Genomic DNA, 22,808 nt, shown 5'->3' with positions numbered 1-22,808 from the left:
ACACACACTATACACTTGGAAGCAAAGTTAATCATACTTTAGCAATTAACCTGTAACCTTGCAAGCTAAGCAGTTTTAATAAATGGTGCTGTACCTTTAAACCCTGCAAGTTAAACCAGCCAAGTGAGGAGAGCAGTGTAAGGTCCAGCCCCTGAAAGCAGCTTCAGACACCTCACCCAGAGTCATTGCAAAGGGACAGGCAGCACTGACAGTGCTCTGGCGAGAGTTCTATCAACATGGCAAAGCACATGACCCTTTCTTTCCTCCTGGTTCTCACTATGGCAAGCTCATCCTTTGCCCGTCGAAAGCTTTTACTGTTTCTGATCGATGGCTTTCGTTATGATTACATCAATGACAATGAGCTGGAGTCCCTGCCTGGCTTTAAAGAGATTGTGGACAGGGGAGTGAAAGTGGATTACATGATCCCAGACTTTCCCAGCCTTTCCTATCCAAATTATTACACGCTGATGACTGGTGAGTACTTTCTTTTATGTGTTGTGATGCTCTTAAAAGTTGTCAGCTAGCTTCTTAGATAAAGTTAAGGTCATTGGATTTTGCTACACAGAGGGATGAATATACTCTAGGTTAGGCTTTCAGCTGTACTGTTACCCTTAGTGAGGTCTAAAAAGTATTACAGTACTCACTCTGAATTACAATGAGGACACCAAGATAAATAAATCTATCAGTTCTCTCCAATCTAAAGTAAAATCAGACACATGCTGTGTAAATATAATCTTGCAGAGCAGTTAGGATTTGTTTTTAGAAGTTTGCTTTTTCACTAGCTCACCAGCTATTTAGTTTTCATAATAAAGTTTCTTAAAAATTATTGTAATTGCTGTACCTATAACCTGTAAGCATAGGTGATCTCTAGTTGCTTCTCCTGTTGCATTTCATTTTCTCTGAGATACAGTACACATAAAATTCCTCAGATCTGAGTAAAATGCCATTTTTATGTTTGTCTGGAATATCTATAATGCTTGAACACTGTATGACTAAGTATCTTTTTCTTTCTGAGTTAAAAAGTAGAAATGGCTGGGAAACATTTGGAATGTAAACATACAAAGTATGTCCGGAGACTCAATTTATGCATTTAACAAGGACTAATATAAACTGAGGATGACCAAAGTATGTCTTGTTTTCAGAAAGCAGAGCTGCTCTAGACAGTTCTGCATTAAACTGATCTTTAAATAAAACTGACATTCTGCTTTGGCCATTAGATTATGGGGATTTATTGAATTCTGTTTTAACTCTCCCCTAAGACCCGGTATTTGTAAAAGACTACGAAGCATCCAATTAGAAATGAAAGAGTGTAAAGATTCTTGCTTTTGCTCATTCCCATTACATCTTGTCATTTTCTGAATGCCAAGGAAGCATTCTTACAATGCAGGCAATGTGATCAAGATATTACAAATGCCCATTCAACCTGTTTTCATAGTATATTTTAAAATTGGTTTCTTTTTAACTCAGCATGATGCTAGACAGTTATGCAGTAGCAGACTAGCTAAGTACATTAGGAAAGTTACTTTGGAGAATAAATGTCAGCTAAACAATCAGAAATGAAGAATTACTGTAAGCAGGGAATAGACTTTCTCAAACTCGAATGTCTCCCCAGTTATTCAATAAACAAGACCTTCAGACTAACTAGAAAAAATCAGTTTGTTTCTAGCCATGTAGTGGCTTTGTCTGTCCACAGAACAATACAATGGCTAGCAGTTCATGTACTGCTTGTTTAGAAACAAATAGATGCCACTGTAAATCAAAAAGCTGACATCAGTTTTGCCTGGTTTGTTTCAAAATTACTTAACCCTTCCTTCCCCAGCTTGGAAGAAAATGCCCCTTTTCAATGCTCATTTCTTAGAAAATGCACAAATGGCCACATCTTTTCATCGCGGTCCAGGGGAAGCCCATGAAAAACGCTTTTTTGCAAGGTAAACATCCTTATAAAGAATAAAGGTGAGACTACACCATGGATCATTTTCTTGCTATATAAACAAATCATGTCAGCACTTCATATTTGTAAAAAGGCTGTGCCTGAAATTGGCCCAAGAACAAAAAGTGCAGAAGTGATTGCTTTCTCTCACTGTCAAGCTTGACCATCACAACCATTAGGTTTATACAGGCAGAGCCTCCTAGTGGAGACAAAAGGGGCAGTTTTCCCCGATACCTGTTCAAGAGGGCCCCAAACCGAGTGGTGGTGTGACTGGTGCACAGTGTCACAACACCACTCAAATTTGGCCTAGCCGCCCCTCCATCATAACAGATGCCTGGACCTCCCCTGAGAGGTAATTTGGTATTTGAAGGATTGGGGGCTTCAGTTTCAGATTTTGCCCTCATCTCCCAAAAAATCCCTGTTCGGTTTTGTATACAGGTGGAGTGAAATCCACAATCTGTTCATCTCTTTGAGAGTGTAGCTCTGTAGCCCATAGGGCTGGCTCAGCCTGTATTATATCCAGCTGTAACATAAGAAACCTACAGGCCCATATCCTGTAAGACCTTAGTTTAAGCAAATTAGTATAAATTAGCATAAGTTTAGTCAAGTATAGTAGGCCTGTGACCTTTGGCATAGATAAATAGTGTGACGGTCACCCCTTAGATTTTGGGGCACTAAGTATACCTGTCACTCCTTGCTCAAACGGATCTTGCGGTGATCACTTCCATGTTCCTTGCGGTGACCTTTTACTGTTAAGTTCCAGCTTCTGCCATCGAGCAAGCTATCCTTAGTTCCCCAAAATCTAAGGGGGGAGTAAGTGTTTGGACTCATGCCAGAAGACTGTGAACGATATGTACAAGGACCATGCCATTGCTTAATCTTTAGCAAAACATGTGTGGTGTTACAGATCCCATCCATCGCATTGCTCCTAATGATAAGTGTTGGCACGAGTCCAAACGTGTGGATCGCTCCTTCACATGCCCTTGAAAACATTTCAGGCAAAACCAGTTTAACAATTGTTCATCTTTGATGAAGTGTGGGACCTTTCCCACTTCTAGAAATTGCAACACAGCAGTAATTGTGTTTGCAACATATTCTCCATACACCTCAATAGTTACAAATTTACCCCAATAGTACAAATTCAGCAAGGTCCCCTTTAACACGTGTATAAACTTTAAACAGCACAAAACTCACTCCCCCCACATCGGAATCATTGCCATGCCAGACACAGGGCTGGTCCTTTGTCTCTCACCACTAGGTACTCAAGGAAGGGGGGGGGGGGGGAGTATGAAAATCTAAGAGCTTATGCAAAGATCAATACCACAGATATCCCCAATACTATATTATTCTTATCTTTTTTCATGGGGCTTGGAGCTCTTCTGGCTTTATTAATTTTAATAACCATCTCTAAGGCTTTACTTTGCCCTTAGTGTGAGCCTCCTTGCCATCCACCCTGAGGCTTCCAACAAGATATTGATTTTAATTCTGTGTAGCCTGATTTGGGACAAGAACCTTACGACCTTTTGATCAACTAGCCATCAATACAATGATTATTAACTGTTAAAAGGGTCAGGCAACAAAAGCTTGGAACATGTCCTACTTCAAAGATCCTGCATACAGAAATCTCGCATGTGCTCTTGAGGTTCCATAGCATTTATAAAGGAAGACTATGGCTTTAGATGATGAAACAGGAATATTAGTTCTTTTACATTACCGCAGTTCTCACACCCTGGCTCGAAGCTACAACACAATTTGCAAAGCAAAATTCTTGTCAGAATAACATTGTAATAACATTTAAATGTCACATGTCATCCAAGGATCTCAAAGCATTACAATTACAAAATAATTTTAATTAAGTATTAATTAAGCTTCATAAAACTCCAGTAAGACAGGAATTAAGTGAGTCAGTAGAAAAGCCAAGAACAGGACTCAGGAGCTGGGAAAATCCAAGGAAGTTCATTTTCTGCTAATGACCACAAAGTTTGGGGAGCGTGGAAAACCCAAACTCAGCCTTCATCTATCCCTCCAACTCTCCCTCCATACTCCAGGAATACGTTTCAAGAGCAACTTCTTGGTCAACTACTGAAAAGTGTGTAGCGTGGAAGGATGACGTGTGTCAAAATGCTGCAACTCCATGTTATGATTTTGTAATGCTACACCTCAGTGTAGTTATGCATCTCTCACTACAGCATCGAAGATGGGAGCTTTGCATTTTAATTTCCAATTCACATTTAACAGACTCTGATGCCACAAGCTGGGGCATGCTTGCATTTCTGTCCAAAGTATTCTCCCAACCCTATTAGGCATAAACTACTATTCAAGCATAGAGGACTTGAATTTTATCACAATTTCTTTCTAGAACTCAATGTTCTTATCATTTCAACAAGGTATTCTTCACAGCTTGTTCTAAACTGTTATATTGTGGACTGCCAAAGAGCTCCCATGTTCTAATCTCAGAGGCACCTGCATTTCAGTGCATGTGTGTGTTTGTTTAGAAATTTATATAGCACTTAACCCCGTCATAGTGTGAAATTAACAAAATTCCAGTCAGCAAGGAGTCAGTTGATGTTTAGTTCTCTCCTGACTTTACTCATGCATGTCAAGTTTTTTTCTTTCCTGTCTTCTTTCTCCTAGCACCATCTGTTAACTTAGTCTCTCTGTTAGAAGGTGGTTGTTGCCGAGGGAAAGTTCTCATGAAATGTCAGTCACATCTGATTAGGACAATACTCTGTGCTGGACTGGAAGCCAATCTTCACCAAACCATAATGATAGATTTGTATCCAGAGATTCAAATCTGACCACCCCTGCTACCTCTCTCTAGGACTGGGATCCAAAGTTCTGTTTTTGGACCATCTCCAACAGTAGTAAGAACCCCCATACTGATAGCTTATGTATCTAGCACCTCTCATTGCAAAGGGATCCAAATACTTCACAAACTACACCCACACTCACTACTAAAATGTAGCTATCTCTAGAGCAGAAGGACTACATCAACTACACACTTCACAACAGCCTAATATTTACATATAGTGTTGTTATAGCCATGTCAGTCCCAGGAAATTAGAGACAAGGTGGGTGAGGTAATATCTTTATTTGGACCAACCTTGAGAGAGACAAGTTTTGAGCTTACACAGAACTCTTCCTCAGCTGGGAAATTTACTCAGAATGTCGCAGCTAAATACAAGGTGGAACAAATAGTTAAGCATAAGTAGTTAGCACATATTAGCACAAGGTCTGGAAGGGTCCCTTAGAATATGTTGGTCTAGTAAAAGATATTACCTCACCCACCCATATGACCTTTTATTCTCCAAGATGTATTTTATTGAGTTTGTTAAAAATATAACACAGCTGATATGCGACATACAACAACAACAGTAAGGAGAATCACTAAAAGGTCTGTGCTATAATAATGAATTGTTTTTTAATGCCTTACATCTGTGAATCTCAAAGCACTTCATGAACAATAAGCCTAATAACTCTGGAATGTCTGAGATTCCTGGTATTATTAATTATTATAATATTATTATTAGGTTGTTGTCTGTTCCTAAAAGCTCATGCTGCAGGGTTTCAACTGGCCACCTCCAGGGGTTAGGAAGGCATTTTCCACCCAGGGTATTCTCGGAGGGGTTTTTTAATCTCCTTCCTCTGAAGCATCAGAGATGGCCACAGCTGGAGATGAGCCATTGGATAGGGAGGGCCAGGGCTCTGAGGTGGCACTGAGCAGTCTCTCTCTCAGATGTTTGACTGGCTGGTTCTTGCTCACATGCCCAGGGTCTAACTGATCCCCATATGTGGGATCAGGAAGGAATTTCCCCCCAGGTCAGATTGGCAGTGACCTGAGGTGGGGGGTTTGCCTTCCTCTGCAGTGTGTGGGGGCGGGTCACATGCCAGGATTACCTGGGTATAGCTCACTTAATAATTTCCCTGCCATTGCGGGGGCCCTGAGCACTGGTGCACCTCAGTCCCTCCTATTCTCTGCCTGTGGCACATAATAGTCTAGTCTCCTATGGGCTGTAACACTTCAATCTCATTTTGATTGTTGGGTTTAGTGTGCAGGAGCTGGGTGGTGTTGGTGGCCTGTGATATACAGGAAATCAGACTGGATGATCTGGTGGTCCCTTCTGCCCTTAAACTCTATGACTGCATGAACTCCTAGATACCTCAATCAAGTTTGGGGCCCCATTGTGTTATGCACTGTACAGCCAAAGTGAGAGACAGTCCAAACTCTGAAGAACTTACAATTGTAAGACAGGCAAAAGTTGGGAAGTGTAAACAGAGAGGTTAAGTGACTTGCCCAAGTTCACACAGCAGTTCCTAAATCCCAGTCCAGTTTTCTAGTTATGGTATGACACTGTCTTCTACCAAAGAAGTTTTTAATATTACTGATTTTAAAGATGTGTGAACTAAGCCCCAAAGGGCTATAGTCATTAGTGGGACTTAGGCTTCAACTGACCTTTTAAGGCCAACACTGAGGTGCCACCCAGCATTCACAAAACCACCACTCAGCTGCAGCCTAGTGCTGTAGGTGTTTAAAGTCCCATAGGCCCATAAGTTTCTGCCGGTGAGCATGCACGCAGCCACCTAAGTCCTGCCACTGCCGAACTGCTCAGCACCTAGTTCATGCCTGAGATCTGGAAAGATTCTCAAACTAGGCATTCCTCTGCCTATTTTGTCAGCTGGGGATAAAAAGGGGTTAGAGGAATCTATAGCACATAACAGGACAAAAATGGGAATGATAAACTGCATCTCTCATCCTCAGATTTTAGACATTCAGAGACAATAACATTCAGTATTAATACTCTTAGTAATAAGTATTAAGTATTGTTTCCTATTAAACCCTGCCTTCCGAGTTTACCTGAAACAAAATATCAAAGAACACCTAATTAAATGACACAGCAAATTTCAAAATCCAGGGCTGGGAGCTGGGCAGAGGCCTTTTCCCTTTCTTTATATACATACTGTAATTACGAGACAGGAAATCAAACCACAGAAAAATGTAATACTAAATAATAATAATAATAATATTCATTGTCTGGCTTACTCCCATAAATACCAGGTCATTCAGAGATCAGGAAAAAAAATCTAGTAACACAGAGCTAATCATAGGCAGAATGCCATGTTGCACCCCTGGTATCATCCAGTTACTAATGGATGATACCAGGTGTGGTATCCCAGGGGTGGTCCAGTTATTAACTGCCATGTTGCACCTCACATATGGTTCACTTATTAAATGCCACGTTGCACTTCTTCAGTACACTGCAGTCTAGTGCAACAGCAGGAAGTTCAAGGACAATGGATAATACAGTTGCGAGCAATAGACAGAAGGTGTGTGAATGACTTGTTTGACAGTCAGAACACAACAGGAATGCAGGGTAGTGTTCTGTCTTTGAGAAAAGCCTGTGCTACAGATGATGTTTAGTTTAAAGAGAACACCACTCAACACTGATCATTGCTTCAGCCAGTGGGATCTATCTGATGTGTAGGCTAAGAAACTAGTTTGATATAGAAATCTTGTGACACCTCATGTTACCCTTAACGACCCACTGACATAAAATTCAACTCTTTGAAAATCAACCTACCACAAAACATTTCCTGTATTTCCCTCCCCCCCCATTTTCTCCTACTAAGGAGAATTGCATCAAAGCAGGATTTTTTAAAAAAAGTTGAGCTGCTGCAGTTGGGCCCAGTTGATGCCTTAATCATCGGTTTATGAGGTTACAATTGGTTGCTTTGAAAATTATGTTAACATTACAGAAGATTTTGATCCCAGATGAGCAATGGGGACTGTCTGGCAGCTGGGAGGTGAATCAAGTCTGGTACATCCCCAAAGGAGTAAGGTGCATCAGGGAAATGTCAGCACCGGGGAGATGTGTTTAGGGCACTTTTCTGGGAGTAGCAGGACAATTTTAATCCTGAAGTGGGGCAAGGTGTATAAAGATGAGATGGGCACCTTCTGGAAGGTGAGTTTGGAAACTTGTGGAGGGGGCTTTGGTGGGTTGTAGATGGGCTTGGCAGCTGAGGAGTGGGGAGAAAATTGGGGCACTCAGGTGTTCTAAGGGTTAATTCAATTGTACCATGTGTTTTTGTTTGAGTTAAATCACAGTCATCTTGGATGTTTATTCTTTTAAGAATCTTCGCACAGATTATAAGGCTTAATATTGCTTGCTCTGATTTGGCCTGTTGCTGCATAAACTTTTCTGTCCAAAATAAATGGAATGTCTGAGTTACCTCTCCATTACCCCTTACAGCTACCAGTTCTTACTTCATAGTGGTTAGTGCAGCATTCCCTGGAACAAGCTGCCCAAGCTATTAACTTTTGGGGTCCAGAGGTGCTAAAAGACTCTTTGCAAGGTGCTGAGTGTACAATAAGATGGCTATAAAGAGACACTCGCTCTATAATGAGCATCCCCCAAAATCAGTAACAGCTGAATGAATGCAGCACCTCACAAGGCCCTTTATAACTGAGGCCACAGCCAGCAAAAATAATTCATGGACAGTGTCATATCTCAGCTGGAAATTAAGAAGGGGATTTTTCCAAGACTTTGTCAACAAAAATAGTCTTTTTTTGGCACATCATTTTTAGAACAAGTCAGCAAACCAATTTGCTCTAAAACATTACTTTCCAAAAAATATATTTATTTTGGCTTCCATGAAAAGGAGAGGGGCATTCCTACTTATGCAGCTGGTGAAAAATTGCTGGATTAGGAGGTGGTAATATAGTGGAATTTATAGACAGTTGAAAGATTTTGATCTGAAATGGTAGGTAGAAAGCTGCAATGTCCCAAGAAACCCAAGTTATTATGGATACACTGAAATATAAAATGCTTTAATGTAGAACTTTTCATTTGTTAGGCCTCTCAAATCACTCTATAAAGCATCTAATTAAGTCAGTGCTTTTCCTGCATACCCCTTCATAGGAGAAGGATCCCAACTGTGATACCTTCTCCTGACTTTCCTACTTCATGGCTCTCAGTATGGAAACAGGATCTGTTCCTTGATCTTTACATGGCTATATCATGGTTCCATAACACAGTAATGACAGAGTCTGGTGTCATCTACAAAGAGAAGACCAAAATGCTCAGCCTGGTGGCCTGATGTGTACACAGTCCTTGTTTACAGAATCTTACCCTTATACTGCACCTTTCCTCTTGAATGATGAAATAGGGCATATTCAAGCCAATTATTTCATATTTATTAGTAGTACTTCTGCGTCTGCCTTCCAGTAAAACATGCCCTCTGCTCTCTTACCCGTGTAGTCCTTTCTTGATTTGCATCAGACACATTGCATACCCAGATGCTCTTACATATTTGTCACTTGCTCTAAAAGTTCTCCTGCTTGATAGGACAGATTCTCAGTATTTAAACAGCCAATGGTTAACAGATATAGCCTCCTCCTTTGTGAATCACAAAGGACAAAACATGGTCTGAGCTGGAACACAAAAGCTGTGATTCAACCTCTGAGCCTTGCTGTTAGTTCTAAAAACTGCACTTTCCTGAGTTATGGCTTCATCAGATATCATAGTTATTACAATAATGCAAAATATGTTCTATATTAGCATATTAAACACAAACAACACTAAAAGAATGGGGGATGGAGATTAATGCACATGAAGGCAGGGTGGGGATACAATTCTTGGCAGCTAGTTATTAGAGCAGCATTAAAAAAAAAAAGTATTAGCATAGAGTATAGTGAATAACGGCAAAATCCAAACCCCAAACAGCACTTGACACTTATTGTTTTAACTTCATTGTTCTGAGAGTAAAGATGAGGGTTCATCTCCAGCTACTGTCTCCTCCCCAACCAAATCAGGACTAGAGCTGAGCAAATAATTTAAGTTTTGGTTTGATGGCCAAACCAAAAACCTGTGGGGGGAGAGGAGATCTGCTGATTTTGAACAGAAAAAAATTTCATTTCAGGTTATTTTTTGGCAAATGTATTATTGAACTGAAAAAATTTGTTCAGATCTAGTCAGGACATGATGTCATCATTCACCAAGAGTCTGGAACTCTTCTATAACAGGTATGATAAACTCTCTAGGAAGCTATCTACAGTTCTGCACCGAGTAGAGGCAAGGGCCCAATCCTCCACTGTCCTGCACCTTGTGAAATCATTAACACCACTGTAAAGAGGCTAGAAAACACTATCCAATCAGAACAGCAGCATTTCACACACATGCTTCACTGGTGTAAATAACTACACCAGGTGTAGAAGTACAGCTGAGAAGGATAGATCTTTGCAAGTATAGTGCATGAATGTATTTATAACATGGAAATGAATGGTAGGGCTATGGAAAAGTGGCATATAGATGTCATTGGGGATTCTAACATTTCTCCAGGTCCAGGCCTACCAGCTGCAGCACACATTTTCTTATACCATTTTGCTCATTTCCAAGGGCAAAATTGTAGCTCAATCACCAGACCTCTCTAATGACAATAAAGTTGGCAATTTGTGCCAAATGTAGTGGTGCTTTTTATTATATGAGCACCTGCTTATTGGGTTAACCAACCCAGTTCCTAGATGCTGGGGGCAGTAGTTATCACTAAGTCTGATGAAGAGGCAAGTATTAACTCAAGCTCATAATTGCATGGTTCAATGCCCTACTAACAACATTATTATTAACCTCCTGGTAGCGGAGGATAATGAATGCTTGGAGGACACCGACTATCATTTGTCTCATATGATAGAAGCATGTGCCTGGTTTTTGCTATATAACTAACATTATCTGGGCTACAACTTAGTCAAAGAAGAGACTAAATTTAGTTCCAAAGTAAGCTTCTGTAAGAGACAAGACCAAGGGTATGTCTACACTACGAAATTAGGTCGATTTAATAGAAGTCGATTTTTTAGAAATCGATTTGATACAGTCGATTGTGTATGTCCCCACTAAGCGCATTAAGTCAGTGGTGTGCGTCCACAGTACTGAGGCTAGCGTCGACTTTCGGAGCGTTGCACTGTGGTAGCTATCCCACAGCTCCCGCAGTTTCCACCGCCCATTGGAATTCTGGGTTGAGTTCCCAATGCCTGATGGGGCAAAAACATTGTTGCAGGTGGTTCTGGGTACATGTCGTCAGGCCCCTCTCCCTCTCTCCTAGGGTGACCAGACGTCCCGATTTTATCGGGACTGTCCCGATATTTCCTTGTTTGTCCCGCGTCCCGACCAATGTTAGGTCGGGACACTGGACAAACAAGCAAATACTTCAGAGCCCGGAAGTGCTCGCGCCCCCCCCCACCCCGACTCCGCCCCCTCATTCCCCCATTGGCTCCCTCCCCAAATCCCCGCCTCTTCCCCAGGCTCGCCCTTCCTCCTCCCTCCGCAAGCGCTGGAGGGAGGCCCCAGAGACGCAGTGGGAGCGCGGTGCCGGGGCGAGTAAGAGTCCGGCCTGGCCCCAGTGCAGGCAGGACTCAGTCGGGCGGTAGGGAGAGTAGGGGGGAGGCCCGTGGGGCTAGCAGCGGCTGTTCTCCCCCCTGGGCAGCGGGACTCGGGAGCAGCCGCTGCTGCAGCTCCCACTGCCGTGGGGGGAGGAAGCGGCCGATGGCCAAGCTCGGCGGCTGCGGCTCTGGCGCCCGGGCCCGAACCCCCCGAGCCCGGGCCTGCTGCGGGGACCCAGCAGCGCGCACGCTGTGCCCAGCCCCTGGCCAGTCGCGTCTGGGCTGCTGCCCAGCTGGTGCTATCCCGCGGCGGCCCCGGGGCGGAAGCATCGGCAGCCCAGCCCTGTTCGTTCCCCTGCGGGACCCGAGCGGGACGGGGGGGCTGGGGCCTGCTGCCCCCACTCCGGGGCCGCCGCGGGATAGCACCAGCTGGGCAGCAGCCCAGACGCGACTGGCCAGGGGCTGGGCACAGCGTGCGCGCTGCTGGGTCCCCGCAACAGGCCCGGGCTCGGGGGGTTCGGGCCCGGGCGCCAGAGCCGCAGCCGCAGCCGCCGAGCTTGGCCATCGGCCGCTTCCTCCCCCCACGGCAGTGGGAGCTGCAGCAGCGGCTGCTCCCGAGTCCCGCTGCCCAGGGGGGGAGAACAGCCGCCGCCTGGCCCCGCGGGCTGCCCCCCTACTCTCCCTACCGCCCGACTGAGTCCTGCCTGCTCGGGGCCAGGCCGGACTCTCACTCACCCCGGCCCCGCGCTTCCCCTGCGTCTCCCGGGCCTCCCTCCAGCGCTTGTGGAGGAAGGGGGTGTGTGTTTTTTTTTTGCTCTGCCATTTTTTTTTTTTGCCCTGCCCCCTCCCGCGTCCCGATATTTGACTTGGGTGATCTGGTCACCCTACTCCCTCCCTCCGTGAAAGCAACGGCAAAAAATTGTTTCTCGCCTTTTTTCCTGGGTTACCCGTGCAGACGACATACCACGGCAAGCATGGAGTCCACTCAGCTCACTGTCACCGTATGTATCCTGGGTGCTGCTGGCAGACGTGGTACTGCAGTGTTACACAGCAGCATCCCCTTGCCTTGCCTTGCGGACGGCAGATGGTGTAATACGACTGCTAACCGTCGTCCTGTGGGTACTCCTGGCCGGCCTCGGTGAGGTCGGTCGGGGGTGCCTGGATAAAAATGGGAATGACTCCAGGTCATTCTCTTCTTTATGTTTTGTCTAATGGAGATTTAGTCCTGCCTGGAATATCATGCCAGCGGGAGGCTTCTGCCTCAGGCTGCTCTCCCAGTCGGCAGCACCATGCGGTTGCACCTACCCCAGCCTACCCCCTGCTCCCATGGCTCATGAAGCCTGGACTGTAGTAAGGAGCAGTTCAACTATAGGCTGAGCAAGTGCATAATGGTGGTAGAATGTGCCTTTGGATGTTAAAAAGTTCGCTGGCACAGTTTACTGACTCGGTTAGACCTCAGCGAAACCGATATTCCCATCGTTATTACTGCTTGCTGTGTGCTCCACAATATCTGTGAGAGTAAGGGGAAGACGTTTATGGCGGGGTGAAAGATTGAGGCAGATTGCCTGGCCGCTGATTACGCGCAGCCAGACACCAGGGTGGTTAGAAGAGCACAGCAGGGCGCGAGGTGCATCAGAGAAGCTTTGAAAACCAGTTTCATGATTGGCCAGGCTATGGTGTGAAAGTTCTGTTTGTTTCTCCTTGATGAAAACCCACCCCCTTGGTTCACTCTACTTCCCTGTAAGCCAACGCCCTCCCCTCCCTCCTTTGATCTCCGCTTGCAGAGGCAATAAAGTCATTGTTGTTTCAAATTCATGCATTCTTTATTAATTCATCACACAAATGCGGGGATAACTGCCAATGTAGCCTGGGAGGGGTGGGGGAGGAGGGAAGCACAGGGGTGGGGTAGTTGTAGGGGCACCCCCTAGAATGGCATGCAGCTCATCATAGAAGCGGCATGTCTGGGCCTGTGACCCGGAGCGGCCGTTTGCCTCTCTGGTTCTTTGGTAGGCTTGCCTGAGCTCCTTAAGTTTCACGCGGCACTGCTGCGGGTCCCTGTTATAACCTCTGTCCTTCATGCCCTTGGAGATTTTTTGAAATATTCCAGCATTTTGTCTTTTGGAACGGAGCTTGGATAGCATGGATTCGTCTCCCCATACAGCGATCAGATGCAGAACCTCCCGTTCAGTTCATTCAAAAGTTCGCAGGGCTTTTCCTGTCTACCTGGCCAGTGCATCTGAGTTGAGAGTGCTGTCCAGAGTGGTCACAATGGAGCACTCTGGGATAGCTCCCGGAGGCCAATGCCTTCGAATTGCATCCACACTACCCCAAATTCGACCCAGCAGGGTCAATTTCAGCGCTAATCCCCTCGTCGGGGAGAAGTACAGAAATTAATTTTAAGAGCCCTTTAAGTCGACAAAAATGGCTTCATCATGTGGACGGGTGCAGGGTTAAATCGATCTAACGCTGCTAAATTCGACCTAAACTCGTAGTGTAGACCAGGGCCAAGAGAATATTTCATATTTTAAAGATTCAAATGAAATATCAAAGAAAACATGTTTTTAAATATGTAAACGTTACCCATGCAGTGTCTGAAACCCAAACTTTGGAGCACGTAGAAGCTGAGTGAAATCAATTATAAACCAAACTGAAACTCACTTCACTAATTTACTTTGTCCATGCTGAGAGCCATGCAAAAAGTGAACAAAGAGCATAGTGACAAATAGTTTGAATGTTAAAGTTTTCCTTCTCTTTTGACAATCAATGGTATTATTAGCAACAGCGTTAACGTGTTTGTTTATGACATATGATTTTTAAGTTGACAGTGTCCCCCCCTTCTTGAGTGATGTACTGTTACATTTCAAATGGCATACTGTGAATCACATACTGTAGCTGGCTTTGCAGCACCACAACATATGGGCTGGTTACCCCACAGGAGAATCTATGGATATAACTACACTGTAGTCAGCTAGTTTTGACCTAGTGGCAATAAGGCAGTGGCACAAGCTACCTCTCTCCCCAGCCCAAATACACGCCAGCCCAGAACCCTAGGTACATATGCAAGCAGCTAAGCTGTGGTGCTTCCCATGCTGCTGAGACTACACGGCTCAAGTGTGTCTAAGCCAGCTTCACTCACTCTTCCTGATTGTAGTGTCAACATAGCCATAGTCTTACAACATTATCAAGGCAGGGCCTGAGGAGGTAGTGGAATGCTGTCCATGGGAGTTGGGGAGGCTTCCCAAGTCTTGGGAGGTTCTTAATTTTGTTGACCCAGGCATTCTATAAAGTATACGTCTCATGTTGTTCATCCACCAGTCTGAGACAAGGTATGGTTCTGAGTGCCAAATATTTCCCTTTGGCTCTCAAAAATGTTGTGAACATTTGGGTTTGTTTTTACTGGAAAAACATCCCCAGAATGGAAAACAGAAAACATGTGTACAACTCTAGAGATAAGTTCATATGCCACAAATTGAAGCATGGAGCTTTTTGCTCATCCAGTACCTAAAACCTTGTATTGCACATCTGTCTATTTATGGTACTTCTAAGAATGTGCCTGTTACCAACTAATAGTAGCAGTAGCTGGACACTAATATCTCTAGGTATTTATATATTCAGAGCTAAAAGTATAGTAACCATTCACCACTAGAAGACTGTAAAAAGTTCATATACTTTCTAGTTTACACACCATTTAGTAGAGGCATCCATTAGATCCTCTTAAAATATAGACCTTAGATCAACAGCCACTATAATCATTAATACACCAATGTAAGGGTTCATGACATCCCCTGCCACATGGTCAAATGGATCCTCCTTAGAAATTGAAAGCATGTTACTGAGCTTTCTTTCTCATCCATTTGACATAAGATTTCCACCAGTGCTGCACATTTGTGTATATTCTAGGCCAGTGAAATGTCTCCTGTAGCTCAGCTTGATTTTGGGGGATCATAACAGTATTGTAAAATCTTCATTAACAAGCTCTTCTGGGGCCACACATTGTCTGTTCACATCTTGCAGGTGTCATTTTTGCCTGGGGCCCCATAAATGGGATATTGGGAGATATGTCAAGTGCAGTTTATAAAAATAGGTACTTGCTAGTCCAACTGGTTCTAGGCAAACCTCTACAGGGTACAGCATAGGGACTGGCCTGTGTAATAGAGCTCTGATTCCAAACATCCCCAGGCTGGGAGAGGTGAGGAGGTTTTCAGATTCAATATTCCAGATTGGTTTGTTCTGTTAGAGAGACCTGAGGCACAGTACTCATTTTTGTAACACTGTAGGCAACACAAGTGTCTGCTCACTTTGCACATGCACTGTTAGACGCCCATACATAAATCCCTGATTTGCACTTGCCCATTGGGAATGCATGTCAAAATCAGAGCAGCACCATTTGTATCCAGATCTGAACTTCCCATAAATTGGGGATGGCAAGACCCAATTCTGGGTCCATCTCAAGTTTTTAGGTTTGTTTCCTAAATATTTAGGAATTCCAGTACTGCTGATCAAGTTCTCCAGGACCTAGAAACAGTGGGAGAAAAGGTTCTCTAGCAAGAACTGAAGAGGCAGTGTGCTCTAGTGGTTAGGGTATTGGACTGGAGTCACAAGAACTGCTTTCAATTCCCAGACTGGTGTGTGAACTTGGCAAGTGGATTCTCTTTGTGTCCCCCCTCCCCCCAGGCTTTGTTAGTTTTGCCTATTTAGGCTGTAATAGGACAGGAGATATGTCTCACTATGCATGTGCACAATGCCTAGCACAACCTCCCCCAGTTTTACTTGGGGGCAGGGGGAGACTCTAGGCACTATTGTAATACAAGTGATAAGTAATAATAAAGAAATTCCAGTGGGTCTCAGTGTCACCTATGTTTGTCGGAAACAGAAATACCACTGGAAACTAAAAAGTGCGGAGGCACATGCAGGGCTTGTTTTATATCTACTTTTACTGAAGTTTTTGTAAGGAAATTGTCAAAAAATCAAGTTCATTTCAGACTGAGGACTAAGCACCAGCCCAAGCTTCATCTGAACCACTCTACCCACTCCTATTGCTAAACAGGGGACATTTATCTCTTGCTGCTGTAGAAGTGACAGCCCTGTTGGGTTAGGCTTAACTTTTGCAGGTCAGAGAGACCAAAGCACAAAACAAAACAAGCAAGTAAATAGTGGTGACAGAACTTCTGTCAGCCCGGTTTTTCTAAATAAAAAATCAGCCATGTGCAGCCAAAGTGCAAACCCTTTCTAAAAAATGAGCCTTACTTTAGCCTGTTCTCTCCTTCATATGGGGAAGGTCTGGAGTGAAATCCTGTGACCACTGAAGACAGGAGTTTTGCCAATTACTTCAGTGGGGCCAGGATTTCACCCCTGTGGTCTAGGTCAGACTGCCATACTCCCCAGAGCACATTCCTCTGATAGTCCACTTTGGAATTTAGGAACTTCCTTAGGTTGAACCCCACCACATGTCCCTCCTGGTTTAGCTCCCTGGAAAACCCCGCATTAAGGGTTAGCAGCTGTTCAGACAGAGAGCTTTAACTCTTTCCCTGCCCCACCCAGGATGGGATCTATGCCCTCCATTACACTGTGACTGTATTATTCCCTGGTGTTTCCTTTTATTGTATCTGCATGGTAAGGGACTCAGAAGAAAGCATATACTGTACCGACTTCACCCCAGCTGCAGGGAAACCTTTATGCAAATCTAAAAGAAAGCCACAAAGGATTGCTTGAGTGACTCATTCCTTTCTTTGAGAGAGATCCAGGCAACTAGCTAGCTAGCTTTGGGCAACTGCTTTTCTGCCCTCTCATGTGAGGAACCCTAGGTTTCTCCTTTCTTTTATTTATATATATATATATATATATATATATATATATATATATATCTGTGTGTGTGTATGTGTGTGTGTGTGTGTGTTTGTTTAGAAGGACACTGAATCGATATACTATGGTGTCTTCAATACGGTGACTACTAGATCCAGCTCTGGCTCCATTTCATCTAACCTGCCTGATGGAGTGGGATGGCTTACCCAGTGCCTGACTGAAACTGGGGATTGGATGCGGACCAGCTGGCTGAGGCTCAGTCTACACAAGACCAAGGAAATACTGGTAGTTTGGGAAATGCAACAGGAAGAGATGGCAGAGATTATATCAGCATCCCTTAATGACAGGGTGCACCACTGATTTGTCTCTTAGGTTAGCAATTTGGGAGTGTTCATAGATCCATTGCTGCTTAGGTATCTGACCTGAAGAAGAGCTCCGTATAAGCTCAAAAGCATGTCTATTTCACCAACAGAAGTTGGTCCAATAAAAGATATTATCTCACCCACCTTGTCCCTCTAATATCCTGGGACTGACATGGCTACAACACTGCAAACAGGTATTTATTATCACCTCTGGCAAAAACAGTTTGGGTCTGTCTACACTTAAAACTCTACAGTGGCATAGCTGCAGCATGGTTCTCCCATCACTGTAGTAAATCCACCTCTCCAAAAGGGAGTAGCGAGGTTGAAGCAAGAATTTCATACTGTCTACATGGATACTTAGGTCAGTTAAGTACATCATTCAGGGAGGCGGGGGATTTTTCACAATCCTGAGCAACATAGGTGGATCGATCTAATTTTCTAAGGTAGCCCAGCCCTAAGTTTCATCTGGGCTTGGTGAGAAATGTATCATTCCTTTCAGATGGAGAAATGGTACTTTTCTCATCAAATAGAAGTGTGACAGGTATACAAATCCCACACTGGTCAACCAGGGATTAAGGAACTACTCTGGGCTCAGCCAGCCCCACTCCTCCACACCTGTAGGAAATGCACCAACTAGAGGCGTTAAAAGGAAGGGGAGCAGCTCATTTTGGGGTAGACCAGGGAAGAGAGCAGACCTGCAACCATCAGCTCCAGCGGAGAAGAGCTGAGGGAAAGGCAGAATATCTCCCTAAGACAACTGCCCTCTCTGAGGGAAGGGAGGACCTCCTACAGAGACAGCCTGAGAGGGAAGCATCCCCTCTCTCATACAAACTCCAGACTTTGTTAATCACCTTTATTTTGTTTGGACTACCCCAGCAGGGGAAAGCCCTAGGACTGATATGGCCTAGGAGGGTGGGCCATACCGCAGGAAGAGGCAGTTGCCGCCCAAGAGAGCTACCACACTACACACAGCTGCCAGAGGCTGCCTTGGGGTGTGCGGACATCCTTCACGCCACCTTAACCCAGACGGCGACTTTGGGACAATCACCGGGGGTGATGGAAAGTGGCCCAGGGAGGGTAGCCTTATGCATACCCTGGCTGTCAGAGCACTGATAGCCTTCAAAGGGCTCTGGGTCAGAGCCCCTAGCAACAACCACCCCCGTGGAAGTCATGGGCCTAAGCCCTGACCATTAGGCAATGCTACCCTACCAACTAACCACTGAGCGAGGACCATCACAAGAGGTGAAACTCAGACTCATGACCTTCCTTCCCCCATCTAACCACACTACACCCCTCAAGAGAGTCCTGAGAAATTAAACGAGGCTTGAAGCATATCTTAAACATAAACTAATCAGCACTTTGTTAGACAAGTGGGGGCAGTGACTTACACAGTCAAAGCCCCCTAAAAGAAATGGGAGGCTGTTAGCCCACGTCCCTCCTTCAACTGCAATAACAGTGGCATCATACAGGAGAGATGCATTTTCTGAAGTAGTTTAGGGCTTTACAGGTCAAAGCCAACATCTTAAACTCCACCCAGAAACAAACTGGAAGCCAGTGTTTTCTATGTGAAGTGCTACTTAGTAATGATCTGACCCAACATGCATTGAAGTCAATGGAAATAGATTTTAATGTAGGCCAGATCAGGTCTGTGTCAGTAGCCTCATTCTTGGAGCAACTTGAGCTATGTAATGATCTGGGGTATAGCCCATGAATCCAGGTCGCTACTGAATGAGCAAGGGTAGTGATTTTGGAGTGGGTGCTGTTTGGGGCAGTTGATTGCGGATTTTTTAAATTTCATCCTTGGGGTCAGTATATTTTGCTGTTGGCAAAAGTGCCTAGAACCAGTGGGGGAAAGGTGCTTGGAAGAGAGCTAAATACAGAAAATAAATGTAGCATCCTAAATTAGTTGTAGCATGTAAACGTGCAAATGCTTTTGCTGACAACCTTCCCAAAGTGTATGGTAGCCACTATATTCTTGGGAATTATTTCCTCTTTGTTTTTTTCTGTTGCTTGGCAAAGGGATGTTTTTGTACTGCCATTACAGTCACTTTATCTAACTGACATCTGCATATGGCATCTGCCTTTTGCCCCATTGCTCCTCTTGAGATTGTCCAGTTGATGTTTAATTATATAGGGATGCAACAGCAGTGATAGTAGCAATATAGCATGTTGTTTTCGTAGCCATCTAAAAGCAGTGATGTAATTTTGCCAGGTGCCAGTCGTTAAAAAGATCACCACAATTCATTTTCTTTGGCTTGAGAAAATGCCTTGCGGTAGAAGACTTAAAGAGCTTAATTTGTTTAGCTTATCAAAATGAAGTATAAGAGGTGACTTGATTACCATGTACCTTCACAGGGAGAAAATACCAGGAACTAAAGGGCTCTTTAATCTAGTGAGAAAGACATAACAAGAATCAATGGCTGGAGGTTAAAGCCACACAAAAATCAAATTAGAAATAAGGCATACATTTTTACAGTGCTAATGGTGGCACAAACTACCAAGGGAGATGATGGATTCTCCATCTCTTGATGTCTTTAGCTCACGACTGGATGCCTTTCTGGAAAAAATATATTAGTCAAACAAGTTATTGAGCTCTATTCAGGGCAACAGGTGAAATCTTAAGGCTAAAGCCCTGCATAGATACAAAATTTGTATCCACATCTGATCTGTGATCCACAACCAAGATCTGTGGATATCCGCGATATAAAGCGGATAACTGCAGATTTGCATGGCTCTACTTATGGCTTGTATTAAGCAGGAGGGAAGACTAGGTGATCTAAGGGTCACTTTTGGACTTAAAATCTATGAACCTGAAAAATATTTTAAATGATCTTTTGTGCTTACTCCTTATAATAAAATCTATTGCAAGTTTGAAACTTCAGTTTCCCCACCATCACCCATTATGGGTGTATTGTAATAGTTTGTTATTGTAGGAGCATGAACATCTGCACGTTTTTAAATTGCAGCAAGAGAGGATTAGGTTGGACATTAGGAAAAACTTGCCTAGTGAGGTTGTGGAATCTCTATCATAGGAGACTTTTAAGAGCAGGTTAGACAAACACCTGTCAGGGATGGTCTAGACCAGACGTGGGCAAACTACGGCAAACTTCCATCCTGCCCGGTCCCTGAGCTCCCAGCCGGGGAGCCTAGTCCCCGGCCCCTCCCCCGCTGTGCCCCCTCCTCCGGCAGCCACGCCGCCACGTGGGCTGCGCTCTGGCCCGCCGCTCCTGCAGGGCAGTGTGGGCAGCGCAGCTGGTTCTGCTCGCGGGTGTCGCGGCTGCGAGCTCCTGCTGCTGGTAAGGGGGCGGGGAGCAGGGTTGTTGGCTAAGGGAGCGGGGGGTTCTGCGGGGCAGTCAGGGGGAGGGGGCGGTTGGATGGGGTGGAGTTTTGGGGGGGGCGGTCAGGGGATGGGGAAAAGGGAGGGTTGGGAGTGGGAGTCCCAGGGGGCCTGTTGGGGGGGCGGGGATGTGGATAGGGGTCGGGAGGGCAGTCAGGGGACAGGGAGTGGGGGGGTTGGATAAGGGGGTGGGATCCCGGGGGGCAGTTGGGGCGGGGGGTCCTGGGAGGGGGTAGTCAGGGGATGAGGAGCAGAGGGCGGTTGGATAGGGGGTGGGAGTCCCCGGGGGGCTGTCAGGGGGCGGGGATGTGGATAGGGGGCGGGGCAGTCAGGGGACAGAGAGCAGGGGGGTTGTATAGGGGGCAGGGGTCCCAGGTGGGGGCGGTTAGGGGACAAGGAGCAGGGGGGGTTGGATGGGTTGGAGTTTCTAAGCAGGGCAGTCAGGGGGCGGGAAGTGGGAGGGGGCGGATAGGGGGCGGGGGCCAGGCTGTTTGGGGAGGCACAATCTTCCCTACCCGGCCCTCCATACAGTTGCGCAACCCCGATGTGGCCCTCGGGCCAAAAAGTTCTAGACAATACTTAGTCCTGGTCTATACAATACTTAGTCCTGTCATGAGTTCAGGGGACTGGACTAGATGACCTCTCGAGGTCCCTTCCGGTCCTATGATTCTATGTGGAAACTCTGCAGAGTCCAGCTCATTCTGTAGATTTTTGCAGAATACAAAGTTCCTTTACAAAATGTGATGTGAGCTTTGAGAATGAAAACTGATGTCCCATGGCCTTGTTGAGTTTGCAGTTAAAAAAAAATTTGAATCCATAGCAATGTGAGCTTCTCACTGATCTGAATAATTCTCTGCTCTCTGTTTAACAAACAATTAATTAAACCTCACAGCAACCCTGTTAGGAAAGTATTATTCTACCTACCAGATAGGTGGATAAACTGACAGCAATAGTCTATTGACCCTTAAACCCCTAAATCATGGGTTCAAATCCAACCCAAATCCATGGAGGCTGAAGATCATTGTTATATGAAGGCTCTTTGGTAGCCTCAGTCCTGTTCCCAGTGAAGAGATCATATTACACAGAAAGTGATTGCAAATGGCACAAATAGACAATCTGGCTACCAGCTTCCAACACAGGCCAGGCCTGAATGGATCTGGAGACTGAACTACTCTTCCTAGTTGCGGGAGTGGTTGCTCCTATGCAGGGTAATACAGGGGTGGAATGATATCAGGAAGCATGTGCTACTGCTGTTGGTATTGCGACTGTTCTGTGGATAAACAGAAGTGTTAACTCTCTAGAGCTTTCAGGCTGGCACCATTCACAAGCACAAAATTTACTTAGCGGGATGAGCACCCAGTGGTACAAACTTCAGGAGTCAGAACTGCCACTCTATTCTACTACAACGAGTGAGGTTGGTTATGGAGATGGAGGCCCTGTATGCACCGGGGACGGACTTCATGCAGACTCTGCACAGTCCCACAAGCGAGTTGGAGACAGACCAGGGAAGGGGATGGATTTCTTCCCCCAACCCTATGCATAGTTTCCCCATACAAAGGCTGTTTCTACTGTTATAATGGAGGGAGTTTGTAGATAGCAATAAGTATGTCTTTGACCTATGGGCAATCACAGACCTCAGTGAAGCTGATGAGCATGTTAGCTGCCTTTCATTCAGCCTAAATGGAGCAATTAAATGCCGCCTGGTTTAGTGATAGCTGAAACAATAAAATCCACTGCCCAAGTCACAGAACAGCATGGTATGGTTGCAGTAGAAGCGGAGCCTTAAGGCCAATGGCTAGAACTGAGGGCAAATGCAGAGACTGGGAACAGATTGGATTGCAGCTTCATGTCTCTGTGTGTGTCAGAAGGAGAAAGCCAAAAACAGAAAAGCAGCCAGGAGACCACAATAGAAGCGCTGGTGAGCCCTGAGAGGAAGCCAAGAGAGAGAGCTTCTTTTGGGCCGAATGGGAATTAGGAACAAGGAAAATAGCTCCTGTCTGTTCCTAC

The 22,808-nt window shown here is 45.1% G+C and overlaps 1 protein-coding gene across 1 annotated transcript in view; it reads left to right on the top strand.

The window, feature by feature from the left end:
• Positions 1 to 236: 236 nt before the first annotated feature.
• ENPP6 (ectonucleotide pyrophosphatase/phosphodiesterase 6) overlaps positions 237 to 22,808 on the top strand; it is a 60,105-nt gene continuing 37,533 nt past the window's right edge. Inside the window, exon 1 of the mRNA XM_065405594.1 lies at positions 237 to 474. Coding sequence (XP_065261666.1) covers positions 237 to 474 — 238 coding nt within the window. The remainder of the gene's footprint in view (positions 475 to 22,808) is intronic.

The sequence above is a fragment of the Emys orbicularis genome, chromosome 5 (genome assembly GCF_028017835.1).
Source record: "Emys orbicularis isolate rEmyOrb1 chromosome 5, rEmyOrb1.hap1, whole genome shotgun sequence".
In the NCBI taxonomy this organism is placed as follows: Eukaryota; Metazoa; Chordata; order Testudines; family Emydidae; genus Emys; species Emys orbicularis.
This window is presented reverse-complemented; position numbering and strand designations above follow the sequence as displayed.